At 39.8% G+C, this 24,493-nt stretch overlaps 1 protein-coding gene across 2 annotated transcripts in view; it reads right to left on the bottom strand.

The window, feature by feature from the left end:
• Positions 1-1,208: 1,208 nt before the first annotated feature.
• Positions 1,209-24,493, bottom strand: part of glceb (glucuronic acid epimerase b) — a 39,035-nt gene continuing 15,750 nt past the window's right edge. Inside the window, exons 1-5 of one of the 2 annotated variants that reach the window (XM_043245216.1) lie at positions 19,374-19,470; positions 19,145-19,251; positions 11,940-12,445; positions 7,281-7,520; positions 1,209-4,582 (exon numbers count right to left, since the gene is read on the bottom strand). In XM_043245216.1, the coding sequence (XP_043101151.1) occupies positions 3,558-4,582; positions 7,281-7,520; positions 11,940-12,435 (1,761 nt within the window). In that variant the 5' untranslated portion in view covers positions 12,436-12,445; positions 19,145-19,251; positions 19,374-19,470 and the 3' untranslated portion in view covers positions 1,209-3,557. Of the gene's footprint in view, positions 4,583-7,280; positions 7,521-11,939; positions 12,446-19,144; positions 19,252-19,373; positions 19,471-24,493 lie in introns of those variants that run through there. The other variant, XM_043245215.1, reaches the window with a different exon arrangement.

Below are 24,493 nucleotides of genomic sequence, written 5' to 3'. Positions count from 1 at the left end.
TCTGAGAAAAGGATCAGCTCATCCGGATAATTTGTTCATGAATGGGACTACACTTTTGATCCAATAAAAGCTTGAATCAAAAACATACAACGAAAACATAAACTAGACCCATTCATGACCCTTACGGTCCAATCCTTTTAATAAACCATGTTCACCGAAATATGCCCAAAATAATTGAAAATAAATAAATATCTGTAAAAGAGAAATCCCAATACAGCCTAAAAGAAAAACTCCTTACCGCCTACAGACACCACAAACCACGAGCGTCAGCTGGCTGAGTCTGGGTAAAAACAGTGATAATCTGATCAGACAGTCATTAAAAGATGAGCTCTATGGGGCGCCTTCACCCTACCAGTGCTATGAGCTGAGCAAATGCTGGCTAAAACAACATGCAGACTATTGAGAAAGGCAGACAGGACAGAAGAATGAGAAGGGAGTTTAATGTGCCGGATCAGACCCCAGGCTGCAGCTAGTAATTAAATCGTACTGTCCATATGTGTGACTGAGATAGAGAGAATATCGTGGGGATTATAGTGAACAGGGACATTGGAGATAAATGCTAGCAGACACCTCAGGCAGCGTTCAACACTGGTCATTTCTACTTTAGTGAGGAAGTATAAGTGACTTGACTTAAATGAATCAAAATCGAAACGAGATAAAAGTCTGATACGCTGTTTATGGGTAAAAGAAACACACCGGACACATGCGTGTATAAAACGAAATGCCTTTATTTATACAATTTTAAAAAAGCAATTTAAAGCACAAAGACTTTAATAAACATTTGTCCTGCATAAAAATGATCGCACATTGTGCTTCCATTGCAAAGTCTGTACAACCTCTGGGTGTGCAGCTGTCGCGATCCAGTTCAACCATTTATTGCATACACATGAAATACACCTCACATGTCAATTTATAACCCAAGAATGAAATAAACCAAAAAAAAAAAGAAGAGCGAAAAGATCAAACTGTTCTACTCTTTTCTACTGTTTTACATTTCTAAACTGCAGCAGCTTGCAGAGGAAGGCTTTGCACATAGTCCAGACTGGAAACAAAAAAAAAAACAAGAAAAAGAGAGAGAGAGAGAGAGATAGAGAGTGAGAGTGAGAGATGAGAATAAATTAATAAAGAAACTATAGTTGTGCTTTAACATTGCTTACTCCAAGGAGTTCTCAAATGCAAACAACGTTTGGTAAACTCAATTTAAAAGGAGGCTGCTTTGAAACAAGGCTTTCAAGAACAGACATAGTGTTCCAAGTCTCTCTTTTCCCTTTTTGAAAATTGTAGCACTGAGCGCTAACTCTACATCAAGATTTGCACACATCCCCATGGTAGCAGTGATTAATAATATTCCCAGTTCCCTTCTATACCCACTCAATTTTATACAAATCTAGACTGAAGGTGAAAAAAAACAAAACGGTATCAAAAGGCATTTCTTCGGGAAGAAGAAGGCATGAAACTACCACCTCAAAGCATTTCTTTAGTCACATCATCTTTCTAAACTAAAAAAAAAAAAAAAAATAGACAAAAGCTCCATGGTACTCCATAAAGCACAATACAAAAACTAAAGTTTCAGATAAAAATAACCCAAACTTTAAAGACTTTGGTACAGTATAAATTAAACGTAGCTCTCTGCTTCAATCACGCTAACATCCATGCTAACATGTCTTTTCCTCTTTAAATATAACTGTCTGTCCACTGGCGACAAGTATGAAATGTGCATAGTATCATATGTGAGATCTGACAAGCAACCTGATTTTCATGGGAAAACGTGGTTTTGAAACCAAAAATAAAGTTAACACAAAAGCTACGCCTCAGGTCGGCACCCATAGTTTCTAAACTATCTCTGCCAAACAAAACGCAAGCTTTCATATCAAACATTCAGAAATGCCACATTTTTCTTCTCTGACATTTATTTAAAAAAAAAAAGAATCAGAAGCCAAAAGCCCACACTGGAATGTGAACATCTGTTTGAAATGGTTCAGAACAGCGGGATGCCAGATAAAGGGATAAAATCTCGGCATCTTTGCGGCTGCGGTTAGGTGAGATTTAGATCGACAGGATTCAGCCAGGTGGAGTTTTCACTGCTGAGGTCAAGCGGCTGACCGCTCTGAAAAACAGACAGAAGTGATGGCCAAAATTCTTTTGAACTCCATCTGCAGTCTCAGACACTTGGCTGCACTAGTCAAGAATGATTTTTGGGATATTAGGAGATGCTTTTGGATAAAAAAAAAAAAAAAAACCCCACAAAAAACAGATGCTGTAGTCTTACATGCAAATCATTTCTATTTTAATGAGGAAGTACTGATCATTAGTATCTTCTTAATACATGAAACAGCATATTTTTGCTTGGTTGTGATGCGAGTCATTGATCTAAATGTGAAAAACATTTTCATTCTTTTGCCTCACATTACTGCAATTGTTGTTGCTTATAAAAATAATGTCAAGAGAAATAATACAGCTGTCCAAAAATAAATTGTAGAAAAGAATCACCTGATCAAAAAGAAAATATTGTGGTTTAAGGAAATGGGTACAGCTACAATAAACTTGTAATAAACGAACAAACTTGAAAATTCCCTTATAAATGATTGACTGCCATTAAGGCATGAGAGTGAATGAGGACAAAAAACTGTACTGGTGTCAAAAATGAAGTCAAAATTCATCACATGGTTGTATAAACGCATCTTCACCAAACACACGCATGCCACACAAGTAAAGTGCATGACTAATCTACATGTAGCTCAACTGAACTGAGGTTTGACGTCTCGGCTACACAAGCATACAGAGTCCCTCAGATTTCTCAAAAAGCAGCCTCTGCGTTTGTTATTCCGGGACAGCGGTGTCTTTAAAAACTACAGCTATGTTTCCTGAAATCTGTTGTAAACATGAAGCAAGTGACCTGCGACCACCTCTCTAAAGCTTTAAGTGCATTATGGGAAGGACTGGGCCGCATTAGTGACAGCTCAATCTGATTGTGGGATCATGAAATGCAGACCAAAGGCTGGACAGTGGGTTGAACAAAAGGCGAGTAAACCTTCAGTGCTCTGTGACAAATAGCAATGCTACACTTGAGGACATTTTCAGCATTTTTTTTTTATCAATAGCGTTCCACTCACAGGCTATGAACTTAAATAACTATTGCAGCTAAAGTTTGTTCTCTACGATTTATTTCCCGACAACTGGTGACTAATTATCTTTTGAGCTTTACTTTGGAAGAAGGTTCTGAAAGCTGCTTTGCCATTCCTCGTCTCGACTGAAGTGAGCCCAAATGTGGCAAATCTCAGCAGACGCGTTTCTCACTCAAACCTGCAGATCTGGAGCTTTGAATTTTAAATACCTAAGCCCTCCCTCTTCCTTATCCAGACACATGCTGCAAGCAGCTGCGTTTGTACCTAATTAAAACCTCACCACAGACACAAGAAGCACTGCAATTACTGTCTCAAACAGAAAAATCTGAAGTGTTCAGCCGTTCATTCTCCTTGCTAGACACAGTGGCCCTCGTGGTGGCAGTTGGGAAGAGGAAGTTAGAGCCTGAAGAGATCGTAGAGGTGTGCTCCGCTCTAGTTGTGCTTGGCCCTCCCTCCTTTCAGGTAGCTCTTCCAGCGCTTGATGAAGTCCCTGAAGATGGGCGAGTTGTCAATAGTGCCCAGCAACTGGAGCTGGTTGATGTGCGTCGTATGGTAATCCCAACGGGCCAGATTGGGCGCTGTGCCCAATATAAAGTGGCGCAAGTCATAGATGGTGCCCGACCCTGTGTCGTACAGGGGCAGCATAACTTTTAAAGACTCCATCCCCTTGCTGTACAGCTGACCTGCGTCCCGACCGAGCTTCTCACCCGCCGTTTGTGCCAGGTCATACAGGCCTACGAGGGAATAGATGAACCCGTTCAGAACGAAGGAGCTAGGGATTGTGGGGTACTCCTCGTACCAGTCATACTTGTTCATGAACACAGCTTTGACACCGTGCTGCTCCGACGGCAGTTTAAAAGGTCCGGTGGCACGCAGGGCAGCTTTTAGGTACGTGTCATCTTTTGTCATTAGATAGGCACGCACTAGAGTGGACATGGCCTGGCCCTGTGCCATTGCCGAATACCAACCCGGCTCCAGAGCACGGAAACCCTCCCCAAGTTTACGAGTCACCATGATCGGCCAACCGCCACGCTCGTCCTGATTGCGCACCAACCAGTCGCTAGCAGCAAAAAAAGCCGCCATGTGCGAAGTAGTGGAGATTGTGATATTGTCTATCAACCCGTGGCCGTGCACCAATACCTTTACGACACGCCGTGGCATGGTTTTGGTGGCCCTGACCGCTTTGGTGTTGGAGAGGCCGATGCCTTTGCGGAGGTCTGTGAGAAGGTCACGGGTGACCGTGGTCCATGCTGTCCGCGGGCCAATCCCGTAGGTGATTTCACGGTCCTTAAAAGAAATGAGCTGAGTGGTGGTGACGTAGCGGATAACAAACGGAGGACCTTTCTCTGTAGTCTCCAAGATGACGGAGACGCTACCGTTAGATGCAAACTTCAGGTCAAAAGAGATGATGAAATCTTTAGTGTTGCCAAGAGGAAGTGAGACGCCCTCTGAATTTTCTAGAAACAAGGAATAGAAAAAACAAAAAAAACAAGTTCAGCAAGAACAGAAATTTTAGCTTTGGTGCATTAACAAGGTGGTGGAGCAGGTACTAAATTAGTGCCAACAAATAAACATATGTAACTATTAAAATGAATATCATAAACAGCACAGTGTAAACCATTACAAGTATGAAATAATTTTTATGATTAATAACAAAATTTTTTGGACCTCTTTACATTTTTGAAAATATTTTTAAATAATCTATAAAATGACATAAGGGTGAATAATTGGTGACATAATTAATTGTTCATTATAAATAAAAATTGGCTATTCCATTACAATAATATGTAGCTTAATGCAGCTCAGCTACATATATACAGAAAATCTTACATTATTAGGGAAGTGTGAATTTGTTGAATGTCAACTTGTGTAGCAGATTGGCATGAAATGTGGCGTTGTTTACAGACTGCTGCTGCTTCATTCACCACTTTAGTTTTGTCTATACACGAATTCCATATTTCACTTGTACTTCCCATTATCGCCATTTGCTGCACATCACACCAAATAAGCTGAAAAACTGTTGTCAGGTAACAAAATCTGTGAAATACTGATATATTTTTGGCAAATATTCCCTTCACTGTGATATTAGCAGTAAAACACGTTGTCTACAGTGACATTCTTTTGTTACAGTTCTCTGTGGTTTCATGTAAAGTTGTTACTTTAGTGTTCAGATGCTTATAGTTTAATATATATCTTGTTGTGATTCAGTTGTGACGTCCAGCAGTCGGCATTACGTCGACATTACTTAAAAAAGAATCCATGTCACATTGGACAGTGCTAAAACTCATTTCTCCTCTAGAATAAAGCTAAACACACTGCAGTGCAATCCGCTGCAAAGCGAGCAGATCAGTTTTCCAACTCTCAATCAAAGTACTTTATCTCTTTTTACAGAAATGCACATTCAACACTTTATCCCAAAGTCATCTCTCACTGTTAGACTCAAATCCCACTCTATCTGTGCTGTCTTCTGACAAGGTTATGCAGAACAAAAAGAAAACCAACTCATACTCAGAGTAGAAAAGGAGGCATGAAAGAGCATGAGAACAAGAACGCTGAGTACTTGAGCAAGAGAAAACACGTGAGACAGAGTAATATTGACAACATTAAAGCAACACAGAAAATAGGACAGGAGAGAGATAAAGGACAAAGGCAAATCAAAAGGGAAAAAAAAGATGCAGCAAAAGGACATTTTGGCTCAAACTGCCACTATCACTATTTAATGCACTCATAAATCCATTACTTAAGGCAATGCAGAGACTAAGTGGATTTGTACTGTCCTGCTCTGATTACCCTCCCATCAATAGTAGTGATGTGGAGGACGGAGAGAGCAGGAGGGAGGCAGCGCCCTGCTGGAGCCTTGGACCCAGTGTGTCCTAGTTGGCCCCGCTCTAATCAATGCTCCGGGTGATGACACCAATTACTGCCTGCCAGCACAACAGCCCTGCTAATTCTAATGGCTATTGATTGGCTCAATGCTAAGCACGGTGTGTCCGAAACTCCAAAAATGCTGCCTTATCACGCAGCATCCTGAGGGAGAAACAGAATGTACTGTCTACTATGATGCCTCCATCTGTTTGATTTCTGAAGGCTGCATAGATGTTTCTGCCACTATCTGTGATATCCCATAATCCCATGTGTGCAATTTGGTGACTAAAAGTATAAAAACGCTGTCTGATGAAAGAAGTTTTTTTTTCCTTATACTATTTTTACAGAGAAAAGCCTCTTTATTATCTATAAAAACTGACAGTGGTGCTTGAATACATTTTAAAAAGGTATTTCTGCAATGGAACCGTAAACATTTTCAGCAACTAATTTTTTTTTACTTTAGGTGTCACACTGTACCTTCAAAAATCATTCTATATGCTGATTCAATATGCTAATGTTTCACTTTGATGTCACCATGAAACAGCTTGGGACTTGTTTTAAAAATGACTTTTAATGTTTCAGTGATTCAATGAGTCGACTCTTTCTTTTGAGAGACAATTGCATTTAGATTTACAATTTTGCAGGACGTTTCCAATCACTCAGAGCAGTGTTATAGACTGCATGAAAGGTCATTTTCAAAAATCCATAATAGGGGACATGTTAGACATGTTATGCACTTACTAATATATAATGAAATGATGCATAATTACATGAAAGAAACCCTAAGCCAAAACCTAATCCTTACCATGTAGTAAATACATGTACTTAATTAGTATTACTCAGTACTTAAATGTATAATGATACTGAAACAAGTACACCGCAAAATAAAGTGTATAAACCAATATTTATGATTGCTTTTATTAATAATTTAATAACGCTTTTCTGAATAAAAGTAATACCAACTGCAAATCTTTCAGTGGTAGTGTATGAGGCACTGTTAGTAGAGTTTTGACGTTTTGAGGGTGTTTATGTGCATGCCCATTGGAGCAGGACTGTAAGGGGCTACGCAAAGATGCTGATAGAAACACACAGAAGAGATAAGAAAACAGGTAGGGATGAAGAAAAACTACCTAAAGAGTTTACATGGGAGATAGAGATAACCAGTATACATACAAAATAAGAATCTGGAGGATATAGAATAAAAAACAGAACGTGAACGAGTGTATAAAGAACAAAAGAACACCAGACAAAATAAACTGAAAGCATGTAGTTCAATATCTGCTTCTGTACCTGGAGTGCTGAACTGTCGTACTGATGTGGCTCTGGTCTTGTCATAGACTCTGGTGAGAGAACAGCCTTTAGGGACAGTCCACGCACTGGACCTGCTGTCTCTCTCCTCCGCTGTGTCATACACCTCCATGTGTGGTGCACGCTCTGTCAGGTTCTTACTGTAATGACTCAGGCCATACTGAGCTATCTGAATAGCATAGAAATACCCTTGAGGGCCCCACTGGGTGGACAAAGGTACTCCTGTAGGGAGGAACAAGGTAAAGAGAGATTAGAGATTGAAGAGAAGAGTAACAAATGTACATGTACACTACCGTTCACAATTTTATTACTTTTGTTATTTAAAAGAAATTTATACTTTTATTCAGCAAAGATGTAATAAATTGATCAATAATGTTACACAATCTTTTTACTCTTTGCAGATTTAAAAAAAATAGTATTACATTTCCATGAAAATATTAAGCAGCAAAAGATAAGCCTGCTAGAAATTGGGCTTTGCCATCACAAAAATATTAACTATATTTTAAGATATATTAAAGTAAAAGAAAGAAGAGATTTTTGAATGTAATATATTTTTTATGTATTTTCGATAAGATAAATGCCATCTTGGTGAGCTTAAGAGACTTAATGACCTTTTGAATTGAAGTGTATGTCAGGAATACTGGATGATGTGTTTCTGTGTGTTTTGGCGGCAAACTGAACATATCAAAACACACGACAACAACACTGGCATTTTCTCATTGTGAGCTGGTAAATTGTCACACTGATACTGTAATCGAACAATGTCTTGGACCCTAAAGTAAAAAAGTGATGCATATAATAAAAATAATGTCCCTAAAATACCTCTTAAAATTAAAAAAAAAGAAAACGGCACTTAACGTATATGTTCAATATATAGTTGAAATCATAAAAACTGCTAAATAATTACTCCTGTGAGTAATGCAGGTTATTAGCGTTTAGACTCCAGTTTCTTTTTGGTTGCCAAGCAACATAGCAACTTAGCACATTAACATAAAACTCAAAAATCACAAGTGTTCATATACAGATTGTTTACCTTGGTTTTTTTGGCATGTAGAACATTTTATACTGATATCGCTTCATAACATCTCATAGATTTTAATGTAGAGTCTTTGTTTCTGCACCGATGCCATCTTCATTCATTATACATAATCTTGTTTCTGGTTTCATGACTTTTACACAATTTAGATCAGATACACAATCATGAGTACACGGTGACAAATAAAAACATATAAACCTTCAATTAGCCCGATATATATATATACAAAAGTCTATAGTGAACACTGGAGGATAAAGCCACTGAAGCCCCCCAAGCAAATAGCCTTGGTCTGTAGTATGAAGTTGTCCTTTCGGCATTGACATTAATGCTCAGATTTACAGTTCACCAGGCTTTCATTCACCCTATCTTTTTTTTTTTTTAACCACAGCTCATCTACTCCACAGCCGGGAATGACAATAATCAAGCCACAGGCAAAAACACTGTGACCGCACTGCTGGTTTATAGCAGGTTTGAAAGGATCTATTCACAAACATACACATAAAAAGCCACATGCAGGGTTAAACACAGCCATAACAAGGCAATATAGATGACAAACACACCAATGAGACTGCTTCCCGCTTTCCAGGATGCACACATACACATGCCGGCTCTAAGTGGGACCTGCATCAGGAGGCAGATGGGCGCTGTGGAGGCGCTCCCTGGCCTAGATACTATTCAGAGCACTCTGATCCTCTGCTGGAGGAGACGCCATCCCTCAAACTGAAGGAGGAGGAAAAAGGAGCTCTCTTTCACTGTCACCCTCCGTACTCATCTCCTTTTCATTCCTTTTTATACTCTCTCCCTCTCTCTCTCTCCTTCAGCGGAGACTGATGAGTCTGTCCGCTGTCTCTGATAATAGGCTCTCTGCTCTAACACACTGCCGCAGGCTCATGTGGGTTATTACCTCTGAGCTCAACACACTGTTTTTGTGCCTCTGACGCTTGGGATGAAAACGAGGGGAACAGAACCTCTAATTAATCTTTGTTTTGGGTGTTTGTATGTGCAACACCTTTGAAAAAAACCGGCCATATTTCTTACTATGACGAATTAAACCTTCTGAGGCAATCAAAGCCGTTTTCTGTTGGCATAATCATTTTGACAGTTAAAAATACATGCTAAATGATTACCTCGGAACACAGACGGACACCAGAAGGTCACACCAGCACCATAACATTCCTTAAACACTGGACTCAAGCCTGTTCTTAAATGTTACACTTGTGCTTTGAGGCAGCACATGCTTTAATTTTCCATGGTTACTGGAGGAGGCAATGCTTCAAACCTCAGATGATTCCCTACAGGCTCCTTCATTCCTACACGGTCATTACTGCTACAGAGCTTCTTTGTAGCGTGCAGAACACAGAGCAGCTCCATGTAAACAGACTCCGAGTAATGGACTGGCTCTTGGTTATGGAGGAGAAGAGGCTAGAAAAGGAAACAAAAAGTAAAGGACTGCTACGAAACTCCTTTACTTTTGTGCTGCCACAGACATTGAGAATTTCATCTCAACTCACAGACAACCCAATTTTTCCACCTGCCACAAAAGATTATGGTATGAATGTGCCTCTTTGCAAAGCTACAAAAAAGGGGGTCCTTTGAATGCACACACAAAACAAGGTCTGCATGTTTTAAAAGCTTTCACTAGAATAGAGTCGAAAGTGGTTGAATCCTGAATGCTGATCAATGACTTTGCAAAGAGTGAAAGCTTTTCAGACCAGCATGTCTGGATGTGCTGAATTTCAGCATTTTAAACAGAGCTCTCTAGAATGCTTTGCGTTTCTTTGAGCAAGTGAAGTGAGCAATGGTTGGTTTACACCAAGAGTCAGCAGACTTGGTCCTGCAGAGTTTAGCTCCAACCTTTATCAAACTAGCCTGAACCAGCTAATCATGGTTTTACTAGGTATTGAAGCTTCCAGGCAGGTGAATTCTCTGCTGCACTTGGTGACCCCTTGTTTACACGCTTGTCGTAGATTACGCCAGCACATGCATACTAACAGATTTGGCCTACTCTGAATAAGATTTATATAAATTTAATTTTCAAAAATCTTCCACTTTGTTTGGCATTAGTATCCTGTGAAGCACCACTGCACGGTCTTCAGTGAATAGTAATGAAGTTGTGGTTTGGAAGGCATTCTTTATACTCAAGTATTGATCAGACTGACCTCATTTTCAATACTTCTTTAAGAAGTGATTACTTCATTACCTTTTCTCATTATAAAAGAATATAGAAGAGCAAATGGCACTGAGCGACCCTCTATTCTCTTTATAGAGAGCATCACAAACTTTGTTTTAATAGCTTTTATATGGTGGTGTTAGTCTGATGTGATCAAAGAACTGGAGTGAGACTGGGATCAGAATTCTGCTCTATCAGTGTGATGGCTCAAACAGGGCACTTAACCCCGTCTACTGAAGGACGGTCCTTGCAAAGAGATAGAGAGTTGGAGAGAGGAGTGAGCCAGCAGGAAATGGTTGAAAGTAATCTGTCAGGGCAGTGAAACAGTGATGGATCACTGACACAGTGGAGAGAAAAATGCAGTTTCTGGACAGTAAAACGCCTCTGAAGGACACAACCGAGACTACAATAATCAGCTTTTTCCTGTCATGGAGTTCCTTTTGAAATGCTTGTCATATAGGTTCCTTAACAAAAAGAGGTAATCATTTTGCTTTCATTTGGTTTTGCTTTTCCTCATTGACATTCACCAGAAGACACATGGAAGTCTGAGTGCAAAATTATTCTCTATTACGCTTAAGGTCATCAAATCAGCTCTTGTGATTTAGTTCTTGGCTGAATCAATCCCACTTTCATTTGCTTAATGTATAGTCCATCGAGGGTGCATTACTCACCAAGAACCAGATGTAGATCATTCGAGCCTGGCTTCCAGGAAACTCCTCTTGGACTGCACTAAATGACTATTAATGGCCACTAACAAGTTGTGTTAGAAATGAGGCAGGTCGCTTTGCCTCTCACTTCTCCCAGTGTGCCACAATTAAGTGCTACTTTAATGTGACATGTATTTAGGTGAATCTTGATGATGAGGGAGAAAGTAACTGTGAGACACATTAGGAGAGCCAGTTATGAGTAGTCCCAGGCAGAATCTGCTGATTTTTCTCGCATTTTCTGCTCTAATTATGAGGGAAAAACCAGCGGAATGGATTTAAACATTGTAAAATGGCCAACAGAGCTAAGAATACTACATTTTTATTGGTAGCTAAATGCATACTAACGACAATGGCGGCTGAAAAATGCAGTCCATATAACCCAAGGAAACCTTACCTACCAAATACAACAAGCACAACACAAATATTGCAACTCTAGCATCATATTTGCTGAAGTGCATAATTTAACACAGCTCACACATTTAATTTTTGTTGTTTATCAATATTATGTGCATGTCAAAGCACATCTTTAAATGTCAAACAAACAAATGATCCTGAACAAAGAAATGTTCTTTTGGGGGGAGGGTTTTTCGTTCTAATAATTATTTTGCCAAACCCTTTTGATGCATGTTTGAAGACAAAGTTAACGCCAGGTGTAAACTGCATTTACTCGTTTTTGAACATAGCTTTACTAAGCAGAAGAGAGGTGTAACCATTACCACGTAACTCACCTTCCACTCCACTGATGCACTTGACTCTGTCACGCACCTCCACGTTATACCCCTCGAAGGACATGAAGACTCCACTGGGGTGGTACGGCTCTCTCTGGGCGTATACTTTGGAGTAACTGTGCGAAAACTCAAATCGATCGTAGCCGTCGTACTGTACCACCTTGCCATACACCTCAAAGTACTTCTCCATCCAGCTGAAGGGCAGGTATACCTCACTGCCTTCTCGGCGACCCTTAATGGTGGCATCGTCATTGATCAGGCAGTCGATCTCTTCGTAGCGCACTCCGCCGACCACAGGTGGAGGTTCGGGGGGCTGGGGCTGCTGCGGATGGCTGTCTATTTTAGGGCTGGGAGGGGGCTGGGGGTGTCGGGGCAGGGTGCGGAGCGCTTTCTCGCTCGTGCACTTGTTCCACAAAACGACCGTGAGCAGAGAGAGTAGAGCACAGATCACTATCAGGGTCTTGTAATGGACACGGGCTGCCAGACAACGCATCATCACTGCTTACCTATAACACATAAACACACAAACGTACATTAAAACGTGTTCTATGAAAGACTCATTGGCCGATCAGAAATAACAGGCAAGCATGCAATTACATATTTATACTCGCCACAATACACAAGTGACATTTCAGATTTAAGATGTCGAGTAATCAGTAATCCAGTCAGAGGAAATTTTATGCATACCTACATGGAATTAATCAGAGTTGAAAAGGTCTAATCAATATTTTTCCCTCTGCATAAATAATCAAACGCAGCATTAGAGAAATTCAATATCTGTCTGGGTGACTGCATACGCTGTTTTGCATATTGCTTCTAAAATTCATAGCAGCAGAGAAAAAGCATATTTATCTTTAGGGGAATAACGTAGCATTTGACCAAAAAACAAAACACAATGGAGGCCATTTTTGGATTTACTAAAACAGGAACATTTATTTTTGCATGTTACTTATTTTATGTTCAAATTATTTATACTATTATAGCATTTATTTTGAATTAGAATTGTTTTTCATACATTAAGTTTTCATTTTAAATTTAAGTTCAGGTTTTAGTAATTTTGTTGTGCTTTAGTAAATTTTTTGTTTTACCAAACTTGGGAAACTTTAGTCTCATTTTGGCTTTTTAATTCATCATTTTTAATACGATAGCTCAAAACCTGCATAAGAAAATATAGAAATACTAGTACGAACAGTTTACAATAGTCAAAGAAAACAGTAAAAACATTTTTTACTTTTCATAAATCATATTCTGTTCTGCGGTTTCTATACTACAGAAAGAATTGCATTAACTTTGTAAACGTATCTCATAACGTGAATCAGCAGCCTCTGCCTCATATCATCTCTTCTCTCTTTGGCATGTTATCTTCCTCGCAAAGAATAAAAATCAATAAGTAGAACAGCACTGCCTCTCACTACAGCTAATTACTGTGCTGGGTTTGGCATGGACAACACGCCAGTGCCATCATTAGCAGTCCACACCACTGTGAATCTAAAGCTAAGGTCAACGGAGAACGAAAACGCATCAATCCATCAACCCAAACAAAGTGCCACATAGTGCCAAACACTCCATATTTAACAAACTGAGCGCAAAGGACCCAGGGATGATGAATGGTGGCGATACGAATACGCCTTTAGCATGCCCTACATATGTATTAGGTGGAAACCTGATTTCATACACATTCACTGCTACGGAAGATCAGGGCAAGTGAATCATTCTTTCTTCCAATCTTCTCGTTAAATCCTCTTTGCAGAGTTTGCACTTGTTTCACAGACCTGCGCTCCATCTCTTTCTAATCTCTCCCCCCTTTACTTCGTCTTCCCCACGTCGACTTTTCAAAGCATGCGGAGGAGAGCGGTGTCTGACTGCACCGTGAAAGATAAGCAGCTCATCTCGTTTGCAGAGGCTATAAATAATTTGATCTTTGTGGCTTTCGCAGGCTGAGTTCAGATGCCGTTACTCTGAGATTCAGGGACATGCACGGAAAGTGCCATCTGAATCCTAACGTGGAGCACCTGATCAAGCCTCACTGACGGAGCATCTGGATCAGGCGGCCCACCGCAGTGCAGGGTGCATCTGTGTACAAGGATAATTTGCATTCAAATCCACTAATATGCAGGAGATATGGCAGAGCTCTGTATAATCCAGAGATCAAACTAAAAACAGGAGGAACACGGATGTAATCCCTTCTCTGAACAAGTGGCACAGCGGACTTAAAGGAAGAGCACACTACATCCTAGGGAGCATCATACCATGCTAGATTTAAGAAAATGGCTTTTCGTAGAGAGGCTTACGGCTGGTAATAGGAGTCAGGGATGAATGCGGTTTAACAATGTGCTGCTGTCCCCACAGCTACAGCTTCAGCTCCTATGAGGAAAGCAGGGATCAGCTGACTTATTAAACCGCAGTGCTCTCGAAAACTGAATTCAAAACAAGCACATCCATCTCGGTAGAGCGCTCCCCATCAGACTGTGCTTAGCTCCGTCTCAGTCACAGAGACGACCTGGCGCTGAACACGCCAGATTTATGCTGATTCATGAGCTGCTCTTTCATCTAATTCACCACATCTTCAGTTGTTTCCTGCTACCTGGATCAGGACCTCAACACCCACAGCTGCCCTGGTCAATCCAAACACAGCTGTATAGCTATAATCTTATGTCACTGCATCTCATAGCATAATTAATCAACATAACTGCTCATTCAAAAAAGAATTAAAATCTATTGCCATTAGTCGGAAAATATTGCAAAGGCAGCTGAACATGATGTAACATCTGAGTTAACAAGACTCAAAAGTCACTCTACTAGAAAATTACAATTTTCAAGCACATACATCTAACTTACATCAATTCTGAATCCATACTGAAACATCTCTTTATATGAACCCTAAAAGCTGCAATGGGATTCACATATTTGTTTACAACTGCATCACATTTCTACACATGTATTGTTGCTACCCACAAGGTCACTGGAGCCACCGCGAGTACAATTTTTGGCAAATATTTATTACATTTTCAATCTTATCTACCAGACGTAAATAAACATATGCATATTTGTATGGCACAAAACACATGTAAAACTCATTCGGCTCATTCAGCCGTTTGCACGCTTACTTTTTCCTTTTGACCAAATTATTACAGGTCTAAACCACCTCTTTCAATTCAATCAAAAAATCCATTCAGATCAACTGAGGTGTTTACATGAAAGCTTTCATATCTGAATGAACCACCAAGCTGATATAAAACATTATTTGTGTGCCTGTAAACACTAGCATGTGCATGTTTAGGTATTTATAACCATGAATACCCCTTCCTTAATACCAAAAACCTTAATTCTCCTGATCTGTTTGGCACACGTACCACTCTCTATTTCCACAATACAATACAATACAATACAATACTGTGTAAATAACATCAAGCAATCAACCCCACTGATCTACCTGGGCTTAAAAGAAACGTTGATACGTTTAAAAGAAAGGTTAATACGTCTATGACCACACAACATATACACAGTCCTCCTGCCCAGCCCTAGGCCACACCTTCACAGGCTGCTGTCCTTTGCTGGCACCTTGAGCTCAGGGAACAGTGGGAGGTATTGTTGACACATGAAAGGCTGTCAGTGAAGAGAGGACAGGGCTGGCACAGGAGAGCTGGGTGCAATGAATACCAAGCTTTCAGCTCATTTGTCACCACAACCTACACAGACCTGCTCCCGAGACTGCACGCCTGTCCTCCCCACTCAGGCCCGCCACGGGCTCTTCATGCAACTCCAGACAATGCTGAGAGGAGCCGGAGCCCCAGCCCCATTGATTTTTTTTTTTTTATTTGTTTTAAATATGGTACAGCTTATAATGTGTGAGCTACGGTAATCACAATCGATTCTACTAAAGAGAATAAAAGCCTTAAATATTGGCTTTAAAATTAAGAAAATCTTGCCAAACAAAGTGACAAATGTAACCACAGGGTATTAACTAATGTGCATGTTTAATCCACTAGGAAACTTCTGTCAAACCTAAAACGTTTTGTGACAATGGTTTGGCAGTGAAGGAAACAGATAGAGAATCTGAGACCTATTTAAGGAAATCTAATAAGGGTTAAATGGTTTCCAACCACATTTTGAAATGCCACAGGGAAAAGGATTTCCTGCTCCATTACACTACATATTAATCACAGAATACCTCAAATATGAGCCTTTGTGCTGGCTTGTACATCTCAAGCCAAACACAGGAAGGAAACAAGTCTCTCGAGGCAAGATTTTGATCATTTACAATGTGGCTTCTGGTAAAGAAGAGCAAGATTCAGAAGGGCAGTTACGGCCATGTTGAAGTCTTTTATTACTCATTGGCTGGCTGGAACCGTAGATGGCCTTTTGCCAACTGCATGCAAACAGCTGCACAAAATTGTTAGCATAACAGAAATCACTGGCTAAATTTGCGGTCAGAACCCTACCCTAGATCACGGTGACCCAACTTAGCATTCAATGGCTGACAGAAGTTCATTCAACAAAGAAACTAAAAGAATTGTATGGTTCTCATATCAACTACAGCTACAAATAAACTTTACTATACCCTTTAACATTGTATTTCATTTTTGCACATTTACAGGGCTATGGTTTGCTGAAAATTTTCAATAAAATTGCATCAGAGGTGCAGAACCATTTCGTAATATAATACACTCATGAATCTCGTACAATAATATTTATTAAGTCTTTAAATGTGAATCTAATTTTGGAAATTTAAGTGTGCTTACACTGTAAAATGAGAAATATTGCAGTATTATTACAATATATGTAAAAATCTTGAAAACTTCACTGCTAAAGTTACTTTATGGCACAATGGTCAGGATCAAGTGGTGCATGCTTCTTCTAGTTGAGGATAGGGACTGACCCGCCAACAACAGCAAAAATAGTACAAGTCCAAAGCCAAGGAGAAGTGTTGCCCTCTGGGCAACACTGAGAAGTGAGTCATGTGTATGAGCTCAGGTGTATCAGATCTAACTAAACTCTGAACATTCCCACTCCTCTGAACTGCTGATCAGCCCGGGGATGAATCAAGGGCAATCAGCAGCTTCAAAAGCAGCTTATTACTGATGCCAGACCTGGAAGCTAAAGGATGGGTGCGTATAAATGAAAAAAGTAAACCAATGAAACAAAAACACACCAATTCCCTCTGTTTCCGGTGTGAAACAGCCACATTATTAGGCTCATTAGTGAAAAAGATATTGCCAGAGGGACATCACAGGGATTCCCCCCTGTGTAACAGATGCAGCCCATAATAAGCACAGTTGACAGGCTAATAATAATGCACTGGAAGTAATTTAGTCTAATTCTCATTAGAAAAAGAGTAGGGGAGAACTCCCGTATCAACAAAACGGCAGTTACAGAGGACACGCACACATGAACAAACAAGCGCACAGTAACCGTGGTCAAGACTGAAAATTAGCCTTCGTTTTGGTGAATATGAGGAGCGTAAGGCTCAAACCCAGATGCGCTAGAACTGAACCTTTTTGCAAGTTTGATCTGATATTAGACTGAGGTGCAGTGCTTACTCTCCCACTAAGATGCAAATGGCAAGATGATCAAAGAGCAGATGTTGCAAAGACCTCCTTCTGGCTGCGATTCATGATCTAATCAACACACCTGTTCTATCAACAGCGCTGTGAAGGCCCAGGAAAAACAACTTTGGCTTTTACATGAATGCAATTAACCACAGCATATCTAGAAGTAGCACTAAAGACAGCTGGAAAGAGTAGAGTATAATCCACGAAGAATGATAGGAGAGAGATTTCAGAAGATTTAAGATAGCTTAAAAAAATGCTATTCCCTTTATTTACTCTTAGTACACAGACTATATTACAAAATTGGGGTCACCAGAAATTACTCATACAGAATTTATTAAATATTATTACAGATATTCCCAGAATCAGTCCATTGCACATATTCTAACATAATTTGATCATAATCTATTAAAAATCAAAATATAGAAAACAAAATAAAGCAAAACAAAAATCAAAATGACTGGTCAGTGGTATGTGAACCCGTGTTTATAGTCATATCTCTTCCTGCAGTGGGTGAACAGAGAAATTGCTTTGAAGGTAATGCCCCTCATCCAATTCATCAGCAGTCAGGGGATTAGAGCTGTTATATTACCAAAAAGCTTACGATCTTACGGCCAACGGGGGGATTAAACACTTCTCGTAAAATGAAGACAGGAGAAGCAAACCATCTGACAGGGCCATTATAACCCCCCCACCACCATCGTACACAGACACATAAACAGCACTAGCAAACATACTGCAGTCCCTATTATACTTATCCTAACCAGATGTGATGCAACGCAACGTTGGTGACTACGAATGGGAATGAAGACTGGATATTGCATCCATCAGCACAGAGACTGCAACCTCCAGTGATTTAATCTGTCAGCGTGAATGGGCTTTATGGGTGGAAAGAGGCTGATCATCAGATCAAGCTAGAGTCAGATGGAGCGTGTAAAACAAGACAGAACGACATTCGTAAAAGTCTTGCATGGATGATTTGACAAGATATGAGGCTTAAACTTAAATCAGACCACACTGTCCCATTTACACACACCTAATAATATAACCGTAGTACTGACTGACTAATGAGGAGGTTTAAAAGTCATTTTCTCCACTGACTCACAGCTAAATCCACCTGTACTTCATTTATGCAAAGTGCCTTGTTATGTAGCTTTGATCTGTAATATGTAAATGAAGCATTGTCTATTAAAACAAAGAAACATTTTTTTGTAAGAAATAAATTGATCAAAAGTGACATTAAATTGATCAAAAGTAACAGTTAAGACATTTATAAAGTTACAAAAGATTTCCATTTCAAATAAATGCCGTTCTTTGAAACTTTCTATTTAAAGGATCCTGAATCCTGTCAGAACTGTTTTCAACACCGATAATAAGAAATGTTTATAAGCACCAATTCAACAAAGCAGGACAATTTCAGAAGGATTACGTGACACTGAAGGCTGAAGAAATGGCTCCAGTTCAGTAACAGCTTGAATTAAGCTTTGTAATGAAAAAAATACATTATTTTAAACTGTAATGACATTTCACAATATTACTGTACTTTTCATCAAATCAATGTTTCCAACATAACCAAATACAAAATAAAAAAACAAGTACAGTCACTGGTTTCCAATTTCATGTTGGTAAATAAAAGCACTGGTTCTTGTTTCTTACCCAGCTCCAATCACCAGTGAACGTCTGACTGTGTCTTCATTGCGCTTTACGCCACAGTTTTGCTCCAGTTCATTTAGAGATCGGTTTCGCAAAATAGTCCGTCATGCCTGAAACAGAGGAAACAGAAACAGCGATTAGTACCTCCAGCTGAGCTGGGTGAAAACATAAAAACCACACTGAAATTATTTCACACAATGAAATAATTTTTTAAAGAATAATCTTTCCTTACATTGAAGAAACTTATAACCTACTCCTCTAAGAAGTTCACTAAAAATATTTTCTTCGGCCTGAGAACCAAGTCATCAGTGTGTCCTTATCTATTCTGAGCCGGTGGCCCAATTTCAGATATCATCTATTAACACCAGCTAAGCCTGTTTACTGGTTGCCTGTTTGCGTCGTTGATGGCATATCGCATTGCTGAAAAACACCTGATCGAAAACAGCTTTAGCGGCTTCCACGGGAGGAAAAGTTATTCAAACCGCAGATTAAATGTACTATCAAATATCATCCGATGGTGTTAGCGGTTGTTGGAGCTGACCGCTTGGTAGAACGAAAACGAAAGGCGGCATTGTTGTAGAACGTTAAGATGAGATCAACTCCAAGCTAATTAGGCAGTTATCCATAAATGAAATCTGTCGTGAGTACAAATGAAACTGGCACAGTACATTTGGCCTAGGCGTTAAGTACACTTTCACGTCAAGGAACACTGACATACAGGCTTTAAATAGACCATAAATGATAGAGAAGAAACAAATACATATTAGTAATTGCATTCATGATGAATTTACAGGCTTGTCGACAGCCCGGTCGTTAATGTAGTGACGATCCATCAGCCGCAGTGTGTGGAGAGTGACTGCAACTCTTCACCCCACAATTAATCTCCGCCATAACAGTCTTCCAGCACCCGAGGAAAGGCTTGTTAAATTAAAAACTGCAGTAAATCACACCGTAAAGAGGGTATTGATCTTTTTTTATAAAATGGGAATATTGACGAAGCACTTAAATCAGGTATTTGCTGGTTTATAACTTTCTGTCGGTATACAAGCCTCATTGACAAGGTTCCCATTCATCACAATGTAACAATGTTATGCCGCAAAAAAAGAATAGGAATGTTTAGTCAGGTATAGATAATTCGTAAAGATTCAGCCGAGAAGAGCTATAAAAGGCAACATAAGCAACACATGTTTTATTAATACTTTCTGTAAAATTTATTTAATGCTTTTCATTGCACGTCTACTGTAATAAAAAGTCACAGAGGCTGATCTTCAGAATACCTGTCTGAGAGTCACAGCAGCAAAATCTCAGCGTGTCAGTGCTAGTTAACACCTCATTTACGTGCGACTGTCTGCAGGGCATTGTCGGCAGTTACTATTAAAAGCCTCATCTTTTATGCCTGCTTCTCACCCAAATCACAGAAGCTCAAAGATGAAATCCCAGCAATTTAGCAATTCCTTCAGGTCATACTCTCCTGTCATGGACTAGAAAAGAAAGAGGGCTGCAGACAAAAGCAGCGTGGCATTAAAGTCATTTCAAATCATCCCAGTGGCCATCAAGTATCAATGTGAACTTGAGCAAAGCTCATCGTGCTGGTTCACTTTTTCCTCAAGCTGTTGATGTAATGTCCAATAAGTGAACTGATCATTCTTTTAAGCTTGATCTTTTGAATGAGCAAATTCATAAAACCAGTCTGAAAAATTAGGCTAGTTCACAAATCATTAAATTCTTCTCTTGTGAATGCACCAAACCGGGGCTAGTGCAAATGTTACAGTGAATGCCAACTTAAATTTTAGCCAGTTTCTCAGACAAAACCATTAAATTACTTTGAAAATGTATTCATGTATAAACTCTGTTCAAGGCACATACATAGAGCTCGTGAAATATGGTAAACAGAAGCAAACATTCTTTTTTGACGCGTGTGTCAAGCAAACGTAATAAAGCTTCCATGTTTACCATATTTGATGAGCTCTTTGTATACATCCGCCAATATTCATACATTTAAACACGCTCACGGGTTTACCCATTCCTTTAAGGGGTCTTACACAACTCACACACAGTCCACAGTATACACAAATGTGTTTAACATTTATGTTCCGAGATATGGAGGGCAAAAAAAAAAAAAAACACTTGTCAACGTGAATGATGTATTTAAGTACAGGTTGTCCACCGTGCCCATGTAGTCTATCTAATGTTCTCCATACACCAAATAAGGACGTACTTTAGCTAAAAGCCCCAGAGGGTTAGTTAATGTTCGGAGCACATGCCATATGCTTGAGACAGAGAGAGAGAGAGAGAGAGAGAGAGAGAGAGAGAGAGAGAGAGAGAGAGAGAGAGAGAGAGAGAGAGAGAGAGAGAGAGAGAGAGAGAGAGAGAGAGAGAGAGAGAGAGAGAGAGAGAGAGAGAGAGAGAGAGAGAGAGAGAGAGAGAGAGACAGAGAGAGAGAGAGAGAGAGAGAGAGAGAGAGAGAGAGAGAGAGAGAGAGAGAGAGAGAGAGAGAGAGAGAGAGAGAGAGAGAGAGAGAGAGAGAGAGAGAGAGAGAGAGAGAGAGAGAGAGAGAGAGAGAGAGAGAGAGAGAGAGACAGAGAGAGAGAGAGAGAGAGAGAGAGAGAGAGAGAGAGAGAGAGAGAGAGAGAGAGAGAGAGAGAGAGAGAGAGACAGAGAAACAGAGAGAGAGAGAGAGAGAGAGAGAGAGAGAGAGAGAGAGAGAGAGAGAGAGAGACAGAGAGAGAGAGAGACAGAAACAGAGAGAGAGAGACAGACAGAGAGAGAGAGAGACAGAGAGAGAGAGAGAGAGAGAGACAGAGAGAGAGAGAGAGAGAGAGAGAGAGAGAGAGAGAGAGAGAGAGAGAGAGAGAGAGAGAGAGAGAGAGACAGAGAGAGAGAGAGAGAGAGAGAGAGAGAGAGAGAGAGAGAGAGAGAGAGAGAGAGAGAGAGAGAGAGAGAGAGACAGACAGAGACAGATAGAGAGTGAGATGCACTCCTCTTGGTTAACGTGGCAGCTCCTTCAGGTCACTTCTCACACTGGAATGTGCGTATGAACTGAGGTCATTCGAAACCCATCCTCCATCACACGTCTGCATGCACACACATACACACTCTCATGAATGGAGGCAATTAAAAAGCTAATCGAATTAGTCTGAAACAAATCTCTAAAGAAGAGAGCGGAGTTTCAAAGACTAAGGGGAGAGGAGGAGATTTTGAAGAAGAGTTGAGATGGTGGGGGCGGGGTGAAAAAAAGAATTTGAGGTTGAAGAGTTCATTCCCAACAACACACAACAGTGAAGCTTTTTCAATTTTCCTTTTGTAGAGGCAGAAATAATAAAAAATAACACCAACACACTTCATGCTGCAATATGTGGGTAATTTCCCAAACATAACATACAGACTCAAATCAATGGTTCTCACACCCTTATCAGACATAGAGAGGAAGAAATACATTGAATTTAAAACAAACGCCCACATATGTCTACTCCACAAAAGCAACTATGATGTTCTTGAGAACAAGGACATATTCAGGAGTCCTTGTCGAGTATGCTCACAATGTGCAGAAGTGTGGAATCCATTAAGAGCAAGAGTAAAGAGAGTCAGCACATGGCCACATTCACAGGAAATCATCTCACACTTCATCTCCCCGGCTCTGCGTTCGAGAGTAATGGAGGTTTCAGCTTCGTATGATAGAAAGAATGAAAGCGGGGAAGGTGGGAGAGCGGCAGAAAGAAGCCGACAGTGGAGCGGCGGATAAAATATGGCCAGTTATCAGATGTGCACTTGAAAGCACCCCATTCTTAACTTACCGCGGGGCTGGCAGATTCAGTGCCTGTGAGGATGGATTGGACAAGAACATCTTAATATCAGATTCGGAGGATTTTGGAAGCACTCGGGCTTGTGTGAAAAACAGAACAAATGCTGCCGAAAACAGTCAGAAGCTGAACCCTCTTTGAAGGCTTGCTTTATTTTATCCGGCCCCATGTATACGATGGACAACATTAAAAATACGGAGAGAGCCAGAACAACAGCAACAAAAGCAACATCAAGTGTCTCAAAAAAGGAGAAAGACCTCTTTGTTTGACCCTGTGGACACATATCCAGGGCCCCAGCACTTTTTGTGGCCCTATAAATGGCCTGTGTGATCCTGCAGCCCCTCCTTCAGTCAGGCCCATAGCAGTGGAAATGCGACCCTCACCGTCACAGTGGATTATGGGAACAAAGAGAAGCTGGGAGTTTGAGTGTCGCAGTAGGGGAGATGTGTGGGGCCTGTCATAGTCTCTCAGGGATATGCTGCTCATCTGTAAAATTCCTATGGCTCTTGAAGAGCTTTGCATACATTCTCCCGATATCTCTACACTGCCTCCTGGGATTCTCGGTCTTGTCTCAGCCTTATTTGGGGTACAAAATTAACTTTTTGCCACACATGCTAACCGGCTATGAAATGCTTCTTACCAGCCATGAAACTGTATTTTGCATCGTTTTAACTAACAACATTGTTCAAAACTTCAGTAGGAGTCAGCAGGATTCTGTTTAAAGGGAATTAACACTTTGCATTCAAATCAAATTGATAAGAAAAAGTTACTGTAAGGACATTTATAATGTTATAAAAATACTTTTTAAATATTCTATTCATCACAGAATCCTTAAATGCATAAAAAATTACAACCAGTATTCACTGATGATGATAATAATATGAAGAAAATATAAAAATATATAAAAATATTTCTGAGGATCAGGATCATGTGACACTGAAGGCTGAATTAATGACTGCTGAAAATTCAGCTTTGACACCATAACAAATCACATTTATATTAAATTACAGAAATGTATTCATTCAGAAAACCTAAACGACGACATTATTTTAAATTGTAAAATTATTTTGACACACACACACATGTATATATATATACATACATATATACATATATATACACACACACACATATATGTATATATATGTATATATATATATATATATATATATATATATATGTATATGTATGTATATATATATATATATATATATATATATATATATATATATATATATATATATAAAAAAACATTAAAAATCTTCCTGACCCCCAAATCTTTTACCTGTACTGCAAATACAGCAAGACTGTTATCCACCACATCATCATAATGTGCAAGAACAGAGAACACTCAATCAAATAAAAACAAATAAGTGAATTTCGAAAAACATGAAAAAGCATGCATAATTTTCACTGGCAGTGCAGCACTGCCCTAGAAAAAGCAGTTTTTAATAGCATTACAACTCAATTAAGTCAATTCATACTCACATTTAGCGCTTGCCAAGTGTTAAATTTGGATCTTGGCCTTACTCACTCTTTTGCCATCTCTCCA

This window comes from Puntigrus tetrazona, chromosome 7 (assembly GCF_018831695.1).
Source record: "Puntigrus tetrazona isolate hp1 chromosome 7, ASM1883169v1, whole genome shotgun sequence".
Classification (NCBI taxonomy): Eukaryota; Metazoa; Chordata; class Actinopteri; order Cypriniformes; family Cyprinidae; genus Puntigrus; species Puntigrus tetrazona.
The sequence above is the reverse complement of the archived record's forward strand: the minus strand, read 5'-3'. Positions and strand labels throughout refer to the sequence as shown.